This window comes from Kogia breviceps, chromosome 18 (genome assembly GCF_026419965.1).
Source record: "Kogia breviceps isolate mKogBre1 chromosome 18, mKogBre1 haplotype 1, whole genome shotgun sequence".
Lineage (NCBI taxonomy): Eukaryota > Metazoa > Chordata > Mammalia > Artiodactyla > Physeteridae > Kogia > Kogia breviceps.
Genome location: NC_081327.1, coordinates 31305939 through 31328608, shown reverse-complemented (window position 1 = coordinate 31328608; position 22670 = coordinate 31305939). Strand labels below are relative to the sequence as shown.

Genomic DNA, 22670 nt, shown 5'->3' with positions numbered 1-22670 from the left:
AAATTCTTTATCTCTCCCTCTGTTCTAAATGATAATCTTGCTGAGTAGAGAGTATCCTAGGTTGCAGATTTTCCCCTTTCAGGACTTTGAATATATCTTGCCATTCCCTTCTGGCCTGTAATGTTTCTGTCGAGAAATCAGCTGGTACCCTTATGGGTGTACCCTTGTGATTCTTTGTTTTTCTCTTGCTGCCTTTATAATCATCACCTTAACTTTTGCCATTTTTATTGTAATACCTCTTGGTGTAGGTCTGTTTGGGTTTCCCTTATTCAGGATCCTCTATACTTTCTGTATCTGGATATCTGTTTCCTTCTTTAGGTTTGGGAATTTTTCAGCTGTAATTTCTTCATTTTCAATCTCCTTTTCTGTTTCTTCTTATGGGATCCCTATTATGCATAGATTGGCATGCTTTATATTATCCCATAGGTCTCATATTGCTTTCATTTTATTTTTTATTTGGGTTTTTGTCTGCTGCTCTAATTAGGTGATTTCCATTATTCTGTCTTCTAGATCACTTGTTCTTCTGCATTATTCATTCTACTATTCATAGCCTTTCAGCTTTCATCTCTTCAAGTGAATTCTCTAATTTTTCTTGGCTCCTCCTTATAGTTTCTAGTTCCTTTTTACAGTGATCTACATTTCTATTGATAGCCTTTCTTAATTCCTTCAGTATTTTCATTATCTCCTTTTTGAACTTGGTGTCTGTTAGACTGAAGATGTCTGTTTCATTGTTTATTCTTTCATGGGAATTCTCTTGATCTTTTAATTGGGAGTAGTTCCCCTGCTTCTTCATTTTACTTATATTTCTTTTGCTCTGTGAGTAGGAGAAACAATTATCTACTGTGGTCTTAGAGGGCTACTTTTAAGTGGGAACGTCCCTGTGTAGCCTCTGTGGGTTTAATATTTTTTGGTGTGAGGGCTACTTTTAGCATGGATGCTTGCCACCTCTCTTCTCAGTGTATGCAGGCCATTATCCCCTTGCTAGGAGGTGTGACTGATGCTGTGGTAATTAGAGCCTTCACTGGCTATTGAGTGGGGCCTCCTCTTTGCTCTGTGGTTGTCACTGCCCTGTCCAGGGCAGGGTCTGCTCCCTAGTTGTTGGAGTAGAAGCCTCCAGCTCCATTTCTGAGCTGTGTTTCTGATCTGTGGTGCGAGGTAGGTAGGATTGGAGTGCTCCCACTGGGAGAGGAGCCACTGAATATTCCTCCACTGGAGCCATTCACCTGTGAGTGTGCTCTGTTTTGTCACCTGTCATCTGTTGTGTGGGCTCACAAAGTACACTGTTGTTGGCACTGCCCTAGGCCCCACCTCAGTTGTGGTATGCCAGCAGTTGGCCCTGGTGCCTCTCAGACTTTGTTTTCACAAGGTCACCAGCGCAGATCCACTGAAGTCGTGTCCCAGGACTGCAGTAGTTGCACACCTGGACCTGCTATGGGAGCTATGGAGGCAGCTCAGACCCTGGCCTGGCCCAACCCCTGTGTGTACGTGCCCTCAAAGCCCATAGCTGCTAAGGCCAGACCTGTCCCAGCTACGGGAGCACCAGTTGTCCGTTCAGATGTTACGCAGGCACTGAATTCACAAAGCCGGCAATGTAGGTGTAAATCTGTGGTTTGCACAACCGTGGGGAGAGATTTCAGCTCTGCTTCCTAAGTTGTATGACCCCTGGGGCTCAGCTGTGATTTCAGCCCCACCTCTGCGTGTGAGCAACCCACTGGCGTCTGTTCCCAAGACCGCTGAGGCAGCATCCAGAGCATGTGAGCCTGCTCTGGCGGGAGGGGGCTGGAGCAGCTTGGATGCATGAGCTGGCCTGGGCTGGGACCCCGCATGGAGCCCAGGGAAGCAGGAGACGGCAGGTGGGGAAAGAGGCTGCAACGTTGGCCCCACCGCACAGCCAACAGCAGTCTTCTCCCCAGGACTGTCTTCTAAATCCTGTGTTCCAGCACCCAGCCCCTGCCCATACCAGTGGGCATGCCTCTCAGGCTGAGGTGTGCAGAGTGGTGACACAGACTGTCTGTGTAGGTCTCACTCTGTCCTGCCTGCCACTAACTAGTTGTTGCGCTCTCCCTCTGAGCCTCTGAAGCTTCTTTTTTGTCCCAGCTGATCTCCCCGCCCATGAGGGGACTTCCCAGTGTGTAGGAACCTCTCCTCTCCTTCAGCTCCCTCCCAGGGGTGCCAGACCCATCCTACTTTCTCTCTTTTTTTTTTTTCCCTTTTGTCCTACCTGGTTACATGGAAATCTTTTTTGTCCTTTCAGGTGTTTGAGGTCTTCTGCTAGTGTTCAATGAGAATTGTTCCATTTGTAGATGTATTCTTGATATATTTGTGGGAAGAGGTGAGTTCCACATCCTGCTACTCCACAATTTTTATTCCAATCCGACAATTGGGTTTTTTTAAAAAATTAGTATCCAAGGAAGGATTAGACATTGTATTTGGCTTATATGGCTTAAAAAATGATTGAGATATAATTCACATACCATAAAATTCACCCTTTTAAAGGATACAGTTCAGTGGTTTTTAATATGTTCAGAAGAATGTGTATTTATCACCACTATCCAATTCCAGAACATTTTCATCACCGCAAAAAGAAGCTCTGTGTCCATTAGCAGTTATTCCCCATTCTTCCCTCTCCACAGCCACTAGCAACCACCAGTCAACTTCTGTCTCTATGGATTTGCCTTTTCTGGACATTTTTTATAAATGAAATCATGCAATATAGGACCTTTTGTGTCTGACTTCTTTTCATGTAACATAATGTTTTCATAGTTCATGTTGTGGCATGCATCAGTACTTTTTACAGCTGAATAATGTCCCATTTTATGGTATGCCACCTTTTTGTCCACTCATCAGTTGTTGAACATTTGGGTTTCCACGTTTGGGCTGTTACAAACCATGCTGCTATGAACATTCATGTCCAAGTTTTTGTGTGAAAAACTTTTCATTTCTCTTGGGTATATACCTAAGAGTGGAATTGCTGGGTCATACAGTAAATCTATGTTTAACTTTTTGAGGAACTGCCACACTGTTTTCCAATGTAGCTGCACCATTTTTATATTCTACCAGCAGTATATGAGGGTTTCATTTTCTTTACATCTTTATCAACAATTGTTATTGTGTTTCTTATATCCATCCATTGGGTGTGAAGTGATACTTTATTGTGGTTCTGATTGGGGTTTCCCTAATGACTAATGATGTTGGCATTGTGTACTTAATGGCCATTTGTTTATCTTCTTTAGAGAAGTATCTACTCATATCCTGAGCCTATGTTAAAATTGGGTTATTTGTCTTTTTACTTTTGAATTGTAAGTGTTCTTTGTATGTTCTGGATGCTAGACACTTGTCAGATAGATGATTTATAAATATTGTCTCTCTGTGGGGTTGTACTTTCACTTTCTTGATAGTGTTCTTTGGAGCACAAAAGTTTTACATTTTGATGACATCAATTTATTTTTTCTTTGGTTGCTTGTACTTTAAGTGTCATATCTAAGAAAGAATTGCCTAATTCATCGTCATGAAGATTTACGGTTACATTTTTTTCAAAGAGTTTTATAGTTTTAGCTCTTACATTTTGATCGTTGACCCATTTTGTGTTAATTTTTTGACTCAATAATTTGTTGAAAGGACTGTTTTTTCTCCCACTGAATTGTCATGACACTTTGTTGAAAATCAGTTGAACAGCATGTTTGGGTTTATTTCTGGACTCACTTTTCTCTTCCATTGATTTGTATGTCTGTCTGTCCTTATGCCATCACCACACAGTTTTGTTTTTGTTTTGTTTTATTTTTTGGCCATGCTGCACGGCTTGTGGGATCTTAGTTCCCCGACCAGAGATTGAACCCAGGCCCTTGGCAGTGAGAGCACGGAGTCCTAACCATGGGACTTCCAGGGAATTCCCTACCACAGAGTTTTGATCATTCTAGCTTTGTAGTAAGTTTTGAAAACAGGAAGTTTCAGTCCTCCAAGTTTGTTCTTTTTCAATATTGTTTTGCTATTTGAGGTCCCTTGCATTTCCAGATGAATTTTGGGATCAACTTGTCAATTCAGGAAGCTGGGATTTTGATAGGGATTGCTTGAATCTGTAGATCAGTTTGGGAATATTGCCATTTTATGGCATCTTAACAGTAGGCTAATCTGTCTTTTAAGTCTCATCTAACCTATGGGTTCTTCCTCTTTCTTAATTTATTTTTTTGTTTCCTTTATATTTGTGAAGAAACTGGGCCTCTCTGCCCTGTGGAGTTTCCTGCACTTTAGATTTTGCTAATTGCATCCCCATGGGATTCCTTTATAGTCTGTGTTTCCTATAAAATGGTAATTAGGCCTAGAGCTTGGTTAATTCAGGTTGATTTTTTGGCAAGATTTACTTCATATGTTGTTTTGTATTTCCTATCATCATCATCATTATTTTAATTAACATACTCTTCTGTTCATTGCTTACTTACCTTGGGAATCATAGCATACCTGTGCATAAAGAGCTTCTTCATTCCTTTTTAAGGCTGTGTAGTAATCCATTGTATGGTTGTACCATAGTATATTTATTTCTTTTTTTATTGATGAACATTTAGATTGTTTCCATTCTTTCTCTATTATGATGTTTCATTAAATAACCCTGTACATGCATCATTTTTCACATTTGCAATATGTCAGGTTAAATACTTAGAAGTAGAATTATTGAGTTAGATATACATTTGTAACTTAGAAAAATATTGCCAAATTTGCCTCCTACACTGGAAGGCAAAGTCTTAACCACTGGACTGCCAGGGAAGTCCCAGTTAACTGCTTTTGGAATGAAATTTGTTAGAGTTGAAATCTCTTTTCTTTCTTGAAACTTCCTAGGTAATTGGGAGATTTGGTCCTTTTGCTTAAACTCTGCTATTGCCCCTGTGGTCCAGATTCCTTTGGTTACATTTCTGTGGCTGGTTTCCATCCTTCCCTTAGGCCAGCTCTAGTCCTCCACAGATACTCTGAACTTGATCTTTCTTTTCTAAGATAGACCCTAAAATTCCATTCACCCTTGAAATACATCATCAAAAAATCTAGAAACAATAAATGCTGGAGAGGGTGTGGAGAAAAGGGAACCCTCTTGCACTGTCGGTGGGAATGTAAATTGATACAGCCACTATGGAGAACAGTATGGAGGTTCCTTAAAAAACTACAAATAGAACTACCATACGACCCAGCAATCCCACTACTGGGCATATACCCTGAGAAAACCATAATTCAAAAAGAGTCATGTACCAAAATGTTCATTGCGGCTCTATTTACAATAGCCAGGACATGGAAGCAACCTAAGTGTCCATCAACAGATGAATGGATAAAGAAGATGTGGCACATATATACAATGGAATACTACTCAGCCATAAAAAGAAATGAAACTGAGTTATTTGTAATGAGGTGGATAGACCTGGAATCTGTCATACAGAGTGAAGTAAGTCAGAAGGAGAAAAACAAATACCGTATGCTAACACATATATATGGAATCTAAGAAAAAAAAATGTCATGAAGAGCCTAGGGGGGTTGGATGGGAATAAAGACACAGACCTACTAGAGCATGGACTTGAGGATATGGGGAGGGGGAAGGATAAGCTGTGACGAAGTGAGAGAGTGGCATGGACATATATACACTACCAAAAGTAGGGTGGATAGCTAGTGGGAAGCAGCCGCATGGCATAGGGAGATCAGCTAGGTGGTTTGTGACCACCTAGAGGGGTGGGATAGGGAGGGTGGGAGGGAGGGAGACACAAGAGGGAAGAGATATGGGGACATATGTATATGTATAACTGATGCACTTTGTTGTAAAGCAGAAACTAACACACCATTGTAAAGCAATTATACTCCAATAAAGATGTTAAAAAAATACTTAATAAAAGGACACATTTCACTGAATAACTTCACATAAATTACTTTTCCAAGTAACTGATTCATACCTTTATATCAGGGTTTTGTTTTTAAAAAAAAAAAAAAATTTTCTCACAGACTACTGAAAGTATCCTTGTATGTGTGAAAATAGTAATACAATGAATGTTCAGGTAATGAATGGTTTATAATTTGATTTTATGTCCCAAATTTTCACATTCCCCCCACCCCCGCTCCCACCCCCAAAATTTAGCCATTTGCAGTGAAACTCTGTTATGCATTTTCCTGCATTCTCACACATTGTGAATGTTGGCCTGCTCTATGCCAGGCACTCTGCTCTATGCCCAGGGGATGGGATAGAGAAGAAGGAGCCCTTGCCCTCCTTGCCCTCAGACTTACAGTCTGAGGAGAATATGGATGAGGAGAATATGGATAAGGAGAACATAGCCATTAGGACTGTCAGTCTTCTACAGCCTTCCTGGCTATAATACAGGGATTACAGAGGTAAGAGGGGCTGTTCCTTCTGAATTAAATGGCCTAGGATACTCTTTGAATTGTGGCATTTGGCTTTCTTAAAAATTGTCTAAATAGGTAGTTATATGCACCTAATAGTAAATTGAAAAGGGACATAAGAGTGTGGAATAAAATGTTAAGTTTCCCCTGGTCCTCAGCCACTCAAGTGCTCTCCCTAGAGCAGCCACTGTTACCAGTGTTTGATGTATTTTTTCATACATTATCATGCATATTTAATGTCCCCTACCCCCCCAGATTATAACTTGTACTCACCCTTGCCTCTTTCAATTAACACATGGTATCTTAGAGATCATTCAATACCATTACACACAGAGATGCTTTATTCTTCTTTATGGCTGAATACTAGTTCATTACACTGGTTCTCTGTTAATGAACCTTTTGTTTTCTACTGTCAACAGTGCTGCATGAACATCATTTAAGTGTGAAGGACTTAGCCGAATTATCCTACCTTCTCTCAGCGACATATATAGATGCCTATTCCTCCGTATATATTGTTTATTCTCCTATGTTTAAAAGTCATTTGTTTCTTTTTCTGTGAACTATTCGTGTCTTCTGTCTACTTTTCTCTTCAGTTGTTGGTTTGTTGTTGGTTTTGGAAGAACTCTTTATATTGTAAAGAAATTAGCTTTTGTGATACTTATTGTAAATATTTGCCTCTTTTCTTATAGCCTTGTTACCTCTTGTAGCCTGTGCAATCATTGTGAGCTCTCACTTTTCTACATCTTCACTTTTTCACATTACTTATCTTTAGCAGCTTCCTTCCCTTATTAGTACTTCCTGTATAAGCAAATGAACTATGTATACTGGCTCTTGGAGATCTCTCTTTGCTTCTCAGTGATATTTTTTACTTACTCCTGATTTCATATACTTGGAACCATGTATCCTTGTCACATTTACATGATGTGTTAAGGGTTTGTTAAGGCAAAACTCTAGAAAGTAATATGCTTGTCAGCCTGATACAGTGTTTGAACTCCAACCCTTACTCTGCAGTGAGCTCTGGGATCATTTTAGTACATTATCTTTTGATTCAAATTTAGTTTGTTTTCTACTCTAAGTGGCCTTTAACCTTAGCTGGGTTTTGGAACTCCCTCATCAGCAAAATGGGGGATCTCTATATACCAGGTTGTTGTAGTGATTAAATGAGGCTGGAAATAGGGAAGAAGAAGGGGTGGAGGAGAGTTCTTAACTTTTCCTCTAACCTTCAAGTTCTGTGTTTTCTAGGTTGAGGCTTTCTGTCATGGAGGTGCTGCTGTGACTCTGGGTTTCCTGGGGCAAAAAGAGTCCCAGCTACTTGGTGATATTCTGCATGGTCTTAAAATGTTCTCCGCTGCGGCTTCAGTTTTCTCAGTTGTAAGCGAGGAACATTAAGATGAGGATGGCGATAGTGTCGACTGCATAGGGTTGTTTTGAGGCTTCCAACATAAAGCCCTCTGCACATGGAAAGCACACGGTCACCTTTGGAAAAGGGTGATGAAGTAACAGTCCTGCCTCCTTTTTTGCAGAAGCCCCTTCCTGTGTGTCTCTTGGAAGCACATCTCTGAGTGGTCCCTCCATCCACTGCCCCTCTGCTGCCGTCTGTATCGGCATCCTCCCAGGTTTGGGCGCCTACTCTGGGAGCAGCGACTCTGAGTCCAGCTCAGACAGCGAAGGCACCATCAACGCCACCGGCAAGATCGTCTCCTCCATCTTCCGAACCAACACCTTCCTCGAGGCCCCCTAGTTCCTCTGTTCTTACCGCAGGGAGCTCCTCCCCAAGAGTAGAGGAGTTTATTCTGGACAGTTTATTCTGCCTACAGGCATTACCTCCCACAGAAAAGTCCTTTGCCTGCTCCCTGTGCACACCATGACATTTTTAACCTCATCTAAAAATGTGCCAGAATCCACTTGTGGCCCGACTTGTGTTTGTTTTCCTTTTCTACTCTAGTACAGATGCCCAAACCTGTCCCATGGCCTCTGTCCTCACTGATGTAGTAGGACAGAGGTCAGGGTCCAGCAGAAATTCCACTAAGAATGCCCTGGGAAAATAGGTACCAAGCAGCTTGCAAAGGGTTTGGGTTCTGTTGCTATCTTGTTTTTTTTTGTTTCTTTTTTTTTCTTTTCCCAACACCAAGAAGCAAGGACAGTTATTGAACAGGTATCATTTAAACATTCTATTCTAGACGAAGGCGCCGTTTCACTATACTGCGTTGTAGAGTGTGCACGGGAGACAGACAGTCCCAGGTGATGGAATGGCACACTGCCCTGGAACTAACCTATTCTTGGATGTTGTGTGACTAAGTAAAGGTTCTAAACTACATCTGCAGGGAGTGTCACTTAACACTCATTGTTCATTGTGAAGTTTTCCCTTACCCTTGGCTATTCCTTCTCCCTCCACCTAATCCCATTTAAGACTCTAAACCTTAGAGAAACAAACATAGGCCTTATTTTGTTGTAGCCAGAAATCAGAAGTGCTGGTAGGTGTGTGGACAAGGTGACTTATTTCTAGCAGCTCCTGGAATTCTAATATTGTAAGCCAGTGGGACCCACCTGCATATTCTAGCTATAACCTGTTGAGGCCCCTCTCTGTTGGCTACATTTCTAGTTGTGGCTTCTAACTGTGGAAGCTGTTTCTAGACTAAAGGTGCTACGCTTGTCCTTTCCTCTGCTTTGACCTGCTGCCCTTCCTGCTCTTCCTCTCCTGTACAGAGCAGCCAAGACCCAGAGGTGCTGCTCCACCTCCATCCCCTAAAGGGAGGCGGGGGCGGACAGGGGGAGACAAGGTGTGGAGGCTCTGAGGACAGAGGTAGGCCATGAGCTTCTAACAACAGCAGCAACAAGCTGTAGGCTCCCGTGCTTCAGAAGAGTGAGCCTGTGTGGTTCTTTCTTTCGCTGGGTTCCTATGTCAATTGTTTCTACTTCCTTGGGTGTGAGACGGAGAGAGACACACACAGAATGTGTTGACACTGTGATGCTGGCAGGCAGAGAAGCTACTCAGTTTTAATGTGGGCAGAGAGGCCCCTGGATCTCCTCCAAACCCACTCCGTTTCCCTCCCAAAGCAGTGACACTCTGGTGCCCGCTGGCAGATGGTGACTTCCCTTCACCCATAACCGATGCCTTGTGAATTCTTTTTCCTTTTCAGAGCTTCTCTGTGCTCATTGTTCCTGACTGTCAGTACAGGCACATCAGCTCCATCCTTACAAACAAGACGTTGAGGTAAAACTGTGTAGGCACCTTCTGCTCCTCTGCTTCGTTGTTCTGCAATTGTGCTGTTGCTATTACAGCCCGTGCCCAGAGCAACGTCAGATCATTTCAGGAGGCAGACCGCGGAACCAAAGTCACCATCTTTATCTGGTTTGACTTTTGTGGGTTTTTTTGGCCGCACCACACAGCATGCGGGATCTTAGTTCCCCGACCCCAGGGATCAAACTCATGCCCCTTGCAGTGGGAGCACAGAGTCTTAACAACTGGGCTGCCAGGGAAGTCCCTGGTTTGACTTTTAAGAGGCCATTACTATACATCATTGCCTCTGTTGATGTTGGGAGAAGTTGATTTTCCTGTACTGTATCTCGTGCTCCCACCTCCATCCCCATCTACTGTAACAGCTAGATTGTGTCAAGGAGGTTGAGACTCATCAGACTGAGGTTTCTACTCTTGGTATCTCAGAAGTTGAGAATCACTGGTGATCATTTCATCTTTCGCCGTACCTGTTAGTGGAGAGCCCTGGAGCTGAGGCACGGGTTCTGTAGAAACCATGAACAGCAAAGCAGGGTCTGGTCTCCCAATGGAGGAAGTCACCTTGGAAAACATCTAGTGTAGACTGTGGTTTCAAACCCAGAGAAGAATAGGAAAACCTGGGATGGAAGGAAACACTGCTTTAAATCACAAGATGCAGCTCTCCTGCTTTAATGGATAATTGGGATTTTATAACTAGGCAATAAGGGATAAAAACAAGGTTTGGGGTGGTTTCTTAAAACCTGCTTGCATTGTCCTGAGTGGTAGTCTTCTTACAACTTTGAACCATGTGAGGGAGAAAGCTTGTCACTGAGGAATCCTATTGCCAGCTCTATCTGGATTGTCTAGCTTGTGTTATACCATGGCCTCTCTCTCAAGCACTTCCTGCTAGCATCTACCTTTGGCCCTGTCACCCACCTAGGTGGGGAGGAAGGGAGCATGAAATCCAAAGCATCTGTTTTTCCATCTATAAAAAGCAGGGAGGGCAATGTGACTGGACCCACAGAGCTGGCTGTTGACCTGTTTATGTTTGCCTTCCCTGGGCCCAGACCCAGGAGGAGAGAAAGCTGGCTTCTCAAACACAGAGTTGGGAGGGCATTCTAGACTTTTTCAGGAGCATTCTAGACTGAAAGTCCCTAACTAGGAGTGGCTTAGGCTAGTCTCTTGCATCGTCATTTCTTTCCCTCTGCACCTTGTGGGTTCTTCCCTTCTGGCTACCTCTCAGGAATCTCAACTCGGTTCCTCCTTCTGTGGCTACACCACAGTGGTTATGAGCTTGGAGCCAGACATTTACTAGCTGGATCACTTGGGCAAAGTCCTTAACCTCTCCAGGCCTCTGTTTCCTCCTCAGTAGATAGGAATCAGGACACCAACTTCCCAGTGAGTGTGAAAGTGTGAGAGATACTTGATGTGGTATCTGGTGCTCAGAAAATGGTAGCCATCCTCATTAGTACTGTTATCCTCGGCCTCCCCCATTTCTGGGTAGATCGTCTAGAGCTTCTGTTAGTGGTGGTTTATGGCAGGTTTATCCATCCTACTGGCATTTCTCAGTTGCAGGTAGAACACTGACGTGATGACAGGTCAGATCTGGTCATCAGAGCTCCAACCACCTGCTTCTGCTCTGTGCTTCCCTCTTAGCTAAATGTTAATTGCTCAGGCACACCCAGTTCCTTGTCTCGGGTGTCCTAATCATGGCATAGTATGTGGCTCAGCTATTGTCTTAAGCCCCTCCAGAAAAACAAGGAAAGAGAGCTCAGCGGCAGTGCACCATCACTCGGACTTGGATCTTTCTTGATTTCTTGGCGTGCCCAGCCCACTTACACGTAACAGTATGGAATGCAAGTTCTGCTTGGTGGGAGGCTAGATCTTGGCAACACTTCCATAGTGTTGAACACAAGAAGCCAGTCGCACATTTATGTCTTAGTGATGCTGGCAAGGGCTGGTATTTTGCTCCCTTACCTGCTGGAGCAATGGTTTAGGGAAAGAGGGAGCATCATAGCACTAATAGGCAGAAGGTGGCCCGGCATCAGTTTCACAGAGCCATGGGCAGCACAACCCAGAGACAACCTCCACTGTGAGCTTTAGCCATCGGCTGGGCATCTCCCTCACTGTTGTAGACATGGTCATGCACATCATTATCCCTTATGTCGGTTTGTTTATCCGTGAGCATTTACTGAGGGCCCGCTACGGACGAGCCCGGCACTGTTTGAGATGTTTGCAGACTGTAGTGTCTTTCATCCTGAAAAAAAATGTCCTGTGAAACAGCCCTTCTCTACATTTTATAGAGGAAACCGAAATTCACAGTGATTCAGTGGCTGGCCCAAGGTCACACAGGTAAGTATCAGAACCAGAATTTTAATTTGAGCCTTTAATTCTAAGTCTGGTTTTCTGTGGTTTCAGTGAAACTTTAAAATAAATGCCAGTGCCCAGGCCTCAGTGAAGGTGATTCAAGGGTAAAGGAGCCTTTTAGTCAGATTTCCAAGTTCATGTTTCATCCTAATATCCATGTGCAAGAACCAAATAGCAGCACCAAGGCTTGGTTTGTTTTTATTGAAATACAGTTGACATATAACATTAGTTTCAGGTGTACAATGTAATTATTCAGTAATTGTATGTATTGTGAAATGATCCATCACCACACATAGTTATCAAAACATATTTTTCTTGTGATGAAAGTTTTTGAGATCTACTCTCTCAGCAACTTTCAAATATACAATCTGCTGTTATTAACTATAGTCACCATGCTGCACATTACATCCCCAGGACTGACTTATCTTGGTTTGTTTTTTAAGTGGTGATTTGCCTGGTCAGGAGTTCAGGACATTCCTTTCCCTGGTGAACTCAAACCAGCTGGGAGTAGAAGTCTTGTTTGACTGATCCACCCATCCTCAGGCAGAGAAGGGGGAAGAAGGATGGCTGGGTCTGCTCCCTCGTGCAGCTGCGAAGTGGGGGCCACCGGCACCACACTGAGGTAGGTGGTCCATAGGAGTTGGAACATTTATGATGGGCCCTGATGCAAGGCAGGGAGTCTACCTTAACCCGGCCCAGTAGATGTCAATCTCCATAGCTTCACCAATCTGGTAAATTATTCCCATGGGGAGGTGTAAGGGAGATGTCTGCATCAGGTGTCGCCCCAATACACCCATCCCCTGAGGGCTAAGGAGGGGATGTGGGGCTGGGAGGAGAAGGCTCTTCCACTATAGAGGCCTCTGGTCGATCAGAACTTGACAGATTCTCCCAGGCTGAGTTGGATACAAACTTCCCTGGATCGGATCTGACATCCAGCTAGACACTTCCGCTACCAAACAGGAGGGTAAAGGAAGCAGTCACGTGGTGTTATTTCAACCATCACGCAGTCTTGCAGCTGTCTTGAGCAAGGGCTGGGTGTGAACCAGAGGAGACAGATGCGCTGGTCCTGGGTTTCTATCCATAGTGCCAAGCTCGCCTCTGGGCTGCTGTGCTGTGATTTCCCAAAGGTCCCTGAGGAAATCATGGCTCCCTGCAGTTCTGCAGCCCTCTCAGGAGAAGTGAAGGTGTCCCTCGAGGATATTTCAGCTGGCTTTTGGTGTCCACGGAATCAGAAGAGGCATTGGAAGCCTAGGATACGGGTGCACCGGCCAGGTCTAGCCGGCCACTGGTAAGAATTGCTGACCTGGGAGAGTAGGTCGAGATGTCTGACTGCCCAGTGTCATTGGAGGGGAAGGACAAATTCAGCAGCAGGTTGAGCAGAAGACTGCCTTGTAGTCACGGGAAGACATTCAGTGCAGTGGAACAATTGTGGGCTCTGTGGAGTTGGCCAGACCTGGAGCTAAGTTCTGGCTCTGCCTCTAATAGATTTGATTAGCCTCTCTGCTTGTTTCCTCATCTCTGAAATGGTCACAGGCAGGGGCTGGTGGAAAGGTTCAAGATTATGCCTGTAATGTGCTTAATATGAATGTTAGTTGTTGGTTGCATATGAGCCTGTGGCAAAGGGGCTGACTGGAGCTCTAAGGAGGAGGTAGACAAAAGAGAACGATGTGTTCTTTGGAGTAGAGAAGCGAATAGGCCAGACGGCTGGGGTTTCAGAGATGTGTTGCCTAGCTGGTTTTGTGAGGTTGGGCCCAAGCCCAGGGTGGGGTATGCGATAGAAACCAATGGCTGCTGTGGCAGGGACAGAAGCAGCCCTGTTTAGCATCCTGAAGCCAGAGAGGCTTTCACATGCTACAGACCACAGGGTGTACTCCAGTGCCTGGGAGACCTGCAGGAGGAGCAAATGGGTGGCAGTGAGTGCCACTGCTGTGGTGGAGTGGGGTACATAAGACAACTTGGACCACGAGGAAGAAGGGTGGGGCACCATGTTGGCTGGGCCAGCATGGGCTCTGCTGGGGTGGGACCGTGCATTTCATTGCCCCACAGATATTTATTGAGCATGTACGATGTGCCAAGTTCTGTGCCAGTTTAACAGCTGCATTACTATTTGTGTGAAATGCATGTCACCAGGTAGAAGTGATTATACCAATTTCACAGGCTTGCTGGGGGGAAGGGGTTTTCATGTTTCCTTTCCCAGATTAGTGAGCCCATCAGGTCCCAGCTGAGGAAGCGGCTGACACAGGGACATCTGTAACTCCGTTATTACCCTGAGTATAACAAGTAGAACACGGTCACAGTATTAAAAACAGAGCAGGAATTAGGTGCAGGCTACCACACAGTACATACTGGGAACACATTCCTTTGAGTCTGCAGCTAGTTACTTGGAAAAAGCCAGTTATGATTGTAAAAATTTTATTCTCTTTAATAACAATTCCACTAAAATTATACAAAGTACATTCAATACTTAAGAGTGGCAAGGGTGGGGAGAGGAGGAGAGGAAACCAGTTTGGCCTGGAAGTATCATCAGTCGACTCCAATAAAGGAAGCCCAGCTGGGCTGGAGGAAGTTGGGGGTGGAGGTCTGGTTGTAGAAAATAAAAATGTGGATCAGTTTAAAAGGAAAAAAAAAAAAAAGGCCACCCACAAGGAAGCAGGGTGAGCGTGCATGTTGCTGGGGAGGGCGGGAGGCCCAGCTGGCATGCTGCTGCTGGGTGAGGGCTGGCACTCAGGCGGGCTCTGAGTTGGTGGGGGGCAGGTTTTTATGCTTGAAATACTGAACAACTTGTTGGGGCAGCTCTGCCAGCACAGCTTTCGCCAAGGTCTCTTTTGCTGCCTGCAGGGTAGGGTAGAGAGAGGAGTGGTTAGGGGCACCGTGCCCAGGGAGCTGGTACAGAAGGTGTCCCTGGAGGACAAAACCAGAGCAGAGGACCAGAGCTGTCTAAAACTAGCGTTCCTCAGCCTAGCCCAGGCCTGAAATCCCACCCTTAGCGTGCTTTTCCTTCACATTAAGTGTAACTCTTACCTGAGCACTCGAGGTGCCTAGGAGTAACGTTTCAGGATGAATTTGTCTATGGGAGGCTTTTGGGGGAAAGAGATGGTGGAGGTGAGCTGCACAGCCTACTCATCTGGCAAACATTTCCTGAGCACCTTCTTGGCTGGTATTAAGGGGTTGTGACTGATTCACTGCTTGGCACCCAGTCACAGCCTGGGCACACCAGGAGCTCGTTCAGTGTCCATGCAGTGCCTGGGTGTCCAACACCCAGCATTTGTCCTCAGGAAGCTCACACTCCAGAGAAAGGAACTGAACCAGCTCAGGCAAACCCAGAGGGTACTGGGCAGAGATGTGAGCACCAGTGGTTACAAATCGAAGTGGCCAGTTCTTGCTGGGACTGGCTCCCAGGACGTGAGCCACAGCACCCCGAGGCTTACAGCTGAGGCAGCTGAGGCCAGGAGGAAAGGTCAGGGATTTGCCCAAGGCTATACAGTGTGCCTCTGGTCAAATGAAAGCTAGGCCTCAGGCTGGCATCTGACAGACTGCTCCCTCTGGGGCTGCCTGCGGGCCCAGCTGCAAGGGCAGCAACCAGGAAGCTAATGCCAGCCTCCTTGTAAGCAGACCTGGGTCGCCTGCAGATAGGACCAGAGCCACCTCCAGGAGCAAGGGAGGCCACCAGTTCCTCCTAGAGCGGCCCTCAGGGAGAGGAGGCCATCCTAAGATGTGCCCTGTTTTCCACCGGAAGCGAGGCGGTTGGCGAGGTTTGATTTCCAGGAAAGACCCTCACGCCTCTCATCTCTTTCTCCTGGAATGCTTTCCCCCTGCATGGATAACGCCGACTGCTGATTCAGGCTTAGAGGGCGGGTCCTCTGGAAACCCCAGTCCTGGAGCCCCAGTCTGGACTGGGCACTACTCCCTTGAGTTCCGTCAGCTTGCTGAAGCAAGTGCTCACACAACTGTCATATGGCCTCACCTGGGGGCAGGGCCTCACATGGCGCCGGGCGGGTAGTAGGCTCTCAGGAGGTACGTAGTCAACAGAGCTGAGGGTAGAAGAGCCTAGGATTGGGCAGACAATCCCAGCGCCTTCATTCTGGATTATTAACTATGGTTGCTGGGGTCCTGTAACCACCTCCTCCCCAGCCTGGGCCCACACTCACATTGCGGAATTCTCGAAAGGGCACGAACTGCACGATATCGCGGGCTGCCTCCTCCCCTGTGTGGGAGCGCAGCGTGCGGCTGTCCCCGTCCAGGAACTCCATGGCAGCGAAGTCGGCGTTACCCACGCCCACGATGATGATGGACATGGGCAGCTTGGAGGCCTGCACCACGGCGTGCCGTGTCTCCTCCATGTCGCTGATGACACCGTCCGTGATGATAAGCAAGATGAAGTATTGCTGCAGAGGGGGTCAACAGGCACTAAGCGCAGCCCTCGGCCCCTGGCCTCCCTTCCCCTCTGTCCTTTCCCAATCTCCCCGAACCCTCTGACCCCTGGGAGGAAGGTGGCTCGTCTCCCCAAGCTGTTGCTGAACCCCAGCCACCTCCCAGCGCTTGGGCCCTGTAGGCCTCTCCGTCACAGCTGGAAGCACAAACTGGTCTCTTCCTCCTGCCCTGTGCAATGTCAGACTCCCCAGCTTGGGAGTTTGAGAGCCTCGAACTCCCAGGCCTGGCTCTGACAGTGGCTACACCGTGGTACTCTCGGCAACTGACTCAATTCGCCGTGCCTCAGTTTCTTCGTCTGCAAAGTGGGAATTCCTGCACCTCTCAAAGAGACCATGCCGGCCGTGTGGCAGCAGCAGTAATCGACAGCTGCATCTGTGGCAGAGTGAGGCCCATGGCTGTTGAGGAATATGCATTCTGGCTTGTGGACTCCCCTCCTCTACTCCACCTTCACGTGAACACCTGTGATGCTGCTCGTTCCCCATTAGCACAGCCGGCCTCAGAGACCTCTCGCGGGAGCTAAGCAGATCATCTAGGTCAGTGCTTCTGGGATTGTGGGACCCTGGGGGCACACCCCAGACACAGCATCAGTCACAGTGGGAAGGGTATTGGTTTTGCAGTGGTCTTTGAATTCTACAAACTGCACCCAGGAGGAAGTCTCAGTTTGGTGCTCGTGTGTCCCACTTGCTAACCTTCCTTATTAAAAAAGAGAGAAAAGGCATGAAGCTCAGAGCTCCAGGGACAGCCGTCTCTAGGTAGACTTTGATACCACTGTGCAGCCTGGTGTATTTATTGTTACTCTCTATGGCTAGTGGTAAGTAACTTTTCCCTTACAGTGGGTTATAGTTTCTTTATAAAATTATTTAAATGAAAAAAATACTGAATAATTAGTGTAGGTGACAGGTGGCCATAGCATAGACTGTGGAGGTGGGGAGTGAGTGAATGAAGTTCAGGAAATCTCACTGGATGATCTGTGGGCAGAAGCCCCAGCATTCCTAGCTGACTAAGACCTCATTTTCAACTTCGCTCTGTGCTTAGCACCCTCTGGCCCCTTTCGGAGAACTCAGTTTTCCCCATACATAAGATGAACAGAAAAGCCCTGTGGCCCTAATGTTCTCTGTTTGGGGCTTCTGCCTTCTCTTCTGACCCTTCTGATTCTCAGGAGAGGAAATGGGGACCCAGACTAGTCAAGGTCATGGAGCTAAAAAGGGCAGAACCAAGCCAGCCCCCAAGTCAGCATTTGGCCGCCTTCTCACCCAGCAAAGCCGTTTGCTCCCTGGGAAACATACAGAGACCACAAGTTCAGCCATCTAGGATGCCTTGCTCTCCTGCCTGTCCCCCAAGCACAACCTGAAAGGAATGAACCGTGTGGAGGTACGAATGCCATCATCCTAACCCCCAACCCTCGACAGCAGTAGTCCAACTCCTCCTGAACTGTGCCTTTAAGAGACCGAAAGCTTGGCTGGGGATGGATACCTGTTGCTATGGAGATGGCAGCCCGAATTCCTGTAGTGGAGGGCTGCTGCTGCCAGTCCCCATTCCTGGGGTTGAGGGGCACCTCATAAGCTCATCCAGACCCTTGTCCCCTCATAGCCCACCATCATCCTAGCCAGCACCCCTTCCCTAAGTGGCCCTCTAACCCCACTTCCATCCCACCAAAAATAGTCCATGGCAGTATTTCTGGGGCACTTAGGCTGGCAGGAGGGAAGGCATTGAGAGGCCTAGCAATGAGGACGGAAAAGAATACTTGGCCTTGGGTGACAGGCCTCACCACTCGGGGTGGGACTGGTCTCCAAGCCCCCTCCAGCTCAGATGGCTGTCTCCCACCCTCCTCCCCACATGGCCCTCTTGGCTCTCCCTTTCCACCAGCCACGTGTCTATATTAGGAGACTTGGAGCACGCAGGCCGAGGCCTCCCTCACAGCCTTGGAGCCTTCTTCCTCATGGCCTGGGTTCCTGCAGAACAGTAGGCACCAACTGAAAAGGTGAGTCACGGTGATGGTGACCACACATGCTCCATGTCATCCTCACGCTGGGATTCTCCTTTTGGAGGTTGGGGAGACAGGCTGAGAGAGGTTCAGTGACTTGCTCAAGGACTCACGGCCAGGAATGGCACAGCTGAGATTCAAGCCCAAGCCTTAACTCCAAAGATAGGGCTCTTTCCACAATGGCAGCAGTGGCCAGTAACTGTCTCTCCAATAGTGGGGCCTGGCAGGGAGAAGCGAAGTGCCGCTGACAAGTCCCAGGCAAAAATGAGGTTGTCCAGGAGCCTCTAAGGTCTACTGCAACCCCAGGGGTCCACAATCCCATCCCCAAGACAGATCAGAGGGGAGGTGGGGGGGGGTGCTGTGGAAGGGGAGAAAGAAGGGTGGAATCATGCAGGAGGAGATGGGACGGGCCTCTGCTGTCCCCATGGATAGTCCTCGTCTACCCTACCCCCATGCTTTCCCACCTCCATGCCTTTCCTGGTTTACTTCCTTCTGCCTGGCGTGCCCTCCCCAGCCACTGCTCCAAGACCTCTCTGAGCATCTACTCCTCCATCCCGAGTGGATGTGAAGGTTCCCCCAAGCCCTGAGCTCTGCTTTCGCTGCCAGCGATTACCCCCTTGGGGCGGGCTTCTCTGGATACTCCTCTCCCCCAATGCCCTAAGAGCTCCTCAGGGCAGCCCCTCCTCTCACACCTCTACATCTCACAGGCCTGGCACCCTGTGCAGGCTCCATAAACACAGCCAACTGCTGCCAGGTCAAATCCAAACCCCAAATTTCAACACATTTCAAGGACAGAGTATCTCTAGCATTTACCCAAGAGGTTCTTCAGGCTTCTAGGGCTGTAAATAGCCACTTCCCCTAATGCATTTAACGTGTGATTTGATTTATAACAAACTGACTTGACCACAACAGTTCAGGCAGAGTCCAGGGAAGCTGCACTCATCCCTAGCTTATTTCTGAGAAGTTAGCTGCTGAGGGCCCTGGGGAGTGGAGGGGAAATATCCAGGGTGCTGGCTGCTTCCCAGTTCCCCCTCCACTATGGAACCAGTTGCCTAGGTAGCCAAGCAGCAATGGGCCATGGATGGGAAAGCCCAAGTAAGTCATATGGGTCAGAGCAGAGGGAAGGATGAGGCCCCACAGTAGGAGTCCCTGGTACCACCCAAACCTCTTAATACCTTTCATTGACTCCCCACTGCCCTTAAGAGAAAATCCAGATTCCTTACTGGCTTCAAAGGCATCTGTGGGAGCTGGCCTGCCTTCTCAACCTTATCCACCCCCACCCACCCCTCTTATATCATACTCCTTCCCTTAGTTACGCCACATACCATGCCTCCAAGCCTTTGCCTGTGCTGTTCCCTCTGCCCAGGACACTCCACACATGCACACGTACACACATACACACCCTTTATGAGACTAACTCTTAAGCATCCTCCAAGTCTCAGCTTGGACATCACTTTTCCAGGAAGCCTGCCCTGAGCCCTCTGGGTTAGGTGCCACCTTTATAATCCTATAATTCTGGCATCACAGTTTTAATTGGCTGGCATCACAGCTGCATTCCTGGCCTGGCTCCCCACAAGACCACAGGCCCTGGAAGGACAGAGGCCATGGCTTGCACATCATGGTCTCTCCAGTGCCGCAGAGAAACATACACGGTAGAGATGAGCTGCGTGAATGAATGGGAGAACACAGGCCTGCCTAGAGAGAGGCTTCCACCATCTGCTCCTGCTTTCCTGTGCGTGGGTGTGCATGCATGTTTGTGTGTGGGGGACTGGGAGGATGAAGCCACACCAAGTGTTTCCCCAAAAGCAGCTGTACAAAAGCATCAGGTAATGCACAAATTATTTCCTTTTGCCTTAGGCCTACATGGGCTCAGCATCACCAAATGCCGGCCCAAGGGGTGTCCTAAGAAGATTCATCCGCTCACGTTTATTAGGTGCTATTGTGTGCCAGGCGCTGTGCTGAGCAATTTGGATGCCGAGCTGGTTGAATCCTTGCAGTGCTTCTATTAGGCAGGTACTGTTCCATCATCCTCATTGTACAGGTGAGAACACTGAAGTTCAGAGAGCTTAATAAGCAACCTGCTCTGGGTCACACAGGAAGTGTGGGAGCTCGGGTTTGAACCAGGTCGATGGGCCTCCAAACCTTGAGGCATCCCCACCTTCATTGCACGGTGAGATGGACAGAGTAAAGGCAGGAGGTAGAGAATTATCTGTATCTTCTTGGACATCAGAGTAGGAGAGGCCAGTAGAGACTCCTGGCTCGCCTCCTGCAGCCCAGAGATGCTGGCCCAAAGTCACACAGCTGGGGTGGGTGACAGCGTTTCCCCTGGGTGAGGGAGTCAGGGAAGGAAGGCTGCCTCCTCAGGTTGGGAGGACCTGGTCATGACGAAAGCGGCTGGGGTACTGTGACGGTTAGGACTGGTGAGGATTAGGACTTGTTCACAGAAAGGGCCCAGTTTTTCGCTCTGGAGGGCCCTCAGCAGTTGTTCCCCAGAATGCAAAGACACCTTCCTGGTGGTCCCCAGGGCCCAGGCCCCAAGCCCCTCCAGACGACACAGGCCCCTTCTCCCCAGGACCTCATCTCCTGCCCAGTCCTGCCCCTGCCTGGCAGGTGAAAGAGCCCAAGAGGAACACTGGGCTTCATTCCTGCTCCACCCCATTTCTTTCCCTTAAACAAGGATGCAGGCCTTTCTCCCATCCCTCTGAAAGCTGGTTCAGGCAGATAAAAGTCTGGGCGGGACAATGGCCTGGCTGGCAGCAGGCATCCAAACAGAGTGCAAGCTGAGGGGCTTGCTCACTCTGCCCTCTCCAATTCTAGCCCAGCACCCCAGGAATTAAAAAAAGCCACTCCCAGGTTCTCCCCAGTTATTGTCCCATTCAGATGGGCTTACTTGTCCCATTTCATAAAGGAAATAGGCTCAGAGCAGGAAGGGACTTGTCTCAGGCCCTCAGCTGCCACCACCAAGGCCAGGACTAGAGCAAGTCATGCTCCCTGAAGCAGAAATGACCAGGACCATCTTCCTTCAATCCGACATTGTGCACTGACCTCCATTCTGTCCATCCCTGACATCTGCCATTCCCTCTGCCTGGGGGGCTCTTCCCAGAACTCTCTGCCACCTGTCCTTCCTCATCCTCGGGTCTCTGGGTGCCAGCTGTTGTGTTATCACATTTAATCCTAACACCACCTCCTTAAGGTAGGTCCTATTAGTATTCCTATGGTACAAATGAGGCTCAGAGAGGGTTTTACCCAGGTCACCCAGTGAGGGATGGGCTAGATTCAAACCCTGGCAGGCTGACTGCAGGACCCCTTTCCCACAGACCCTCTGCTGCCTCCCAGACAATCAGACCACATACTGCTGTCCTGCCCTCCCCAGGCTGGCCCTGGTGTCGTCTTCTCTTTCTCATAACCTCCCCTTCTTTTATCTTTGTCTCCATCTTCGGGAAGGCAACCTCTACCTCCTCAGTGACCGAGCAGGTGCCTCCCTCCTCTGGGCAATCCCAATGGGACCAGGTCCCTTTCCTTCTGAGAGAGGCCCTGGCTGAGTCACCTCCTCCCAGCTCCTCGCACAGTGCACAGCACACAACAGGGGCAAACTTAAATCCATCCATTCCCAGAACACGAGCATCTGCCACAGCATAGGCCACCAAGTAGATGATGGACAACACAAAGACACAGCCTGGCCCTGTGGGGCTGAGAGACCAACCAGCGAGAGACACAGTACACAGAAACGTGGAGTATGTGAAGGAGATGTTGCCACCGTCATCAGGGTCCAGACGGGAATAAACCGAGAAGGCAGGAGATAGACTTCAGGTGGGTGGGCAAGGAAGGCTGCAGGGAAGTGGCGTTTGAGGGACACAGAGGAATGGGACAGAGCAAGCCAGGGAGAGAGGAGAAGAACCTCCAAGCAGAAGAGACGGCAGAACAAAGGATCTGTTGGGAGACAAGCTTGGTGTCTTTGAGGGATAGGAACAAGGTCAGTGGTGGAATGCTCACAAATAAAGGAAGGGGTGTGGGGTTGCGGGGAGGAGAGGCCATGAGGGGGTAGGATCTGAGTGCGCAGTTAAAGGACCCTCTAGCAGGAGCATGGATAGGAGGGGCAAGAGGGGTGAGGGGTGGCCGTGGTGTCCAGTGAGAGATGACAGTGGCTGTGGCAATGGGGAAGCGGGCGAGTTGAGGATAGTATTTTGGAGGCAGAGTGAAAAGGACAGTTCGGAAAGGACTTCACCACTTGTGCAGCAACCCTTTCCTTCCAGGGGAGGAGGAAGCCTGGACAGGGGCAGAGGCTGTGGCGGTGGCTCGGGGGCCTGGTCA

The 22670-nt window shown here is 48.0% G+C and overlaps 2 protein-coding genes across 13 annotated transcripts in view; one reads left to right on the top strand and one right to left on the bottom strand.

Annotated features, from left to right (window-relative positions):
• PSME3IP1 (proteasome activator subunit 3 interacting protein 1) overlaps nucleotides 1-8267 on the top strand; it is a 45931-nt gene extending 37664 nt beyond the window's left edge. For all 7 annotated transcript variants that reach the window (XM_067019255.1, XM_067019253.1, XM_067019251.1 and 4 more), the window contains one exon: nucleotides 7887-8267. In XM_067019255.1, coding sequence (XP_066875356.1) covers nucleotides 7887-8104 — 218 coding nt within the window. In that variant the 3' untranslated portion in view covers nucleotides 8105-8267. The remainder of the gene's footprint in view (nucleotides 1-7886) is intronic.
• Nucleotides 8268-9333: 1066 nt separating this feature from the next.
• CPNE2 (copine 2) overlaps nucleotides 9334-22670 on the bottom strand; it is a 57388-nt gene continuing 44051 nt past the window's right edge. For 3 of the 6 annotated variants that reach the window (XM_059043917.2, XM_067019249.1, XM_059043915.2), the window contains 2 exons: nucleotides 16093-16329; nucleotides 14340-14776 (listed from right to left, as the gene is read on the bottom strand). In XM_059043917.2, the coding sequence (XP_058899900.1) occupies nucleotides 14669-14776; nucleotides 16093-16329 (345 nt within the window). In that variant the 3' untranslated portion in view covers nucleotides 14340-14668. Of the gene's footprint in view, nucleotides 10216-14339; nucleotides 14777-15908; nucleotides 15992-16092; nucleotides 16330-22670 lie in introns of those variants that run through there. The other 3 variants (XR_010837770.1, XM_067019247.1, XM_067019248.1) reach the window with 3 other exon arrangements.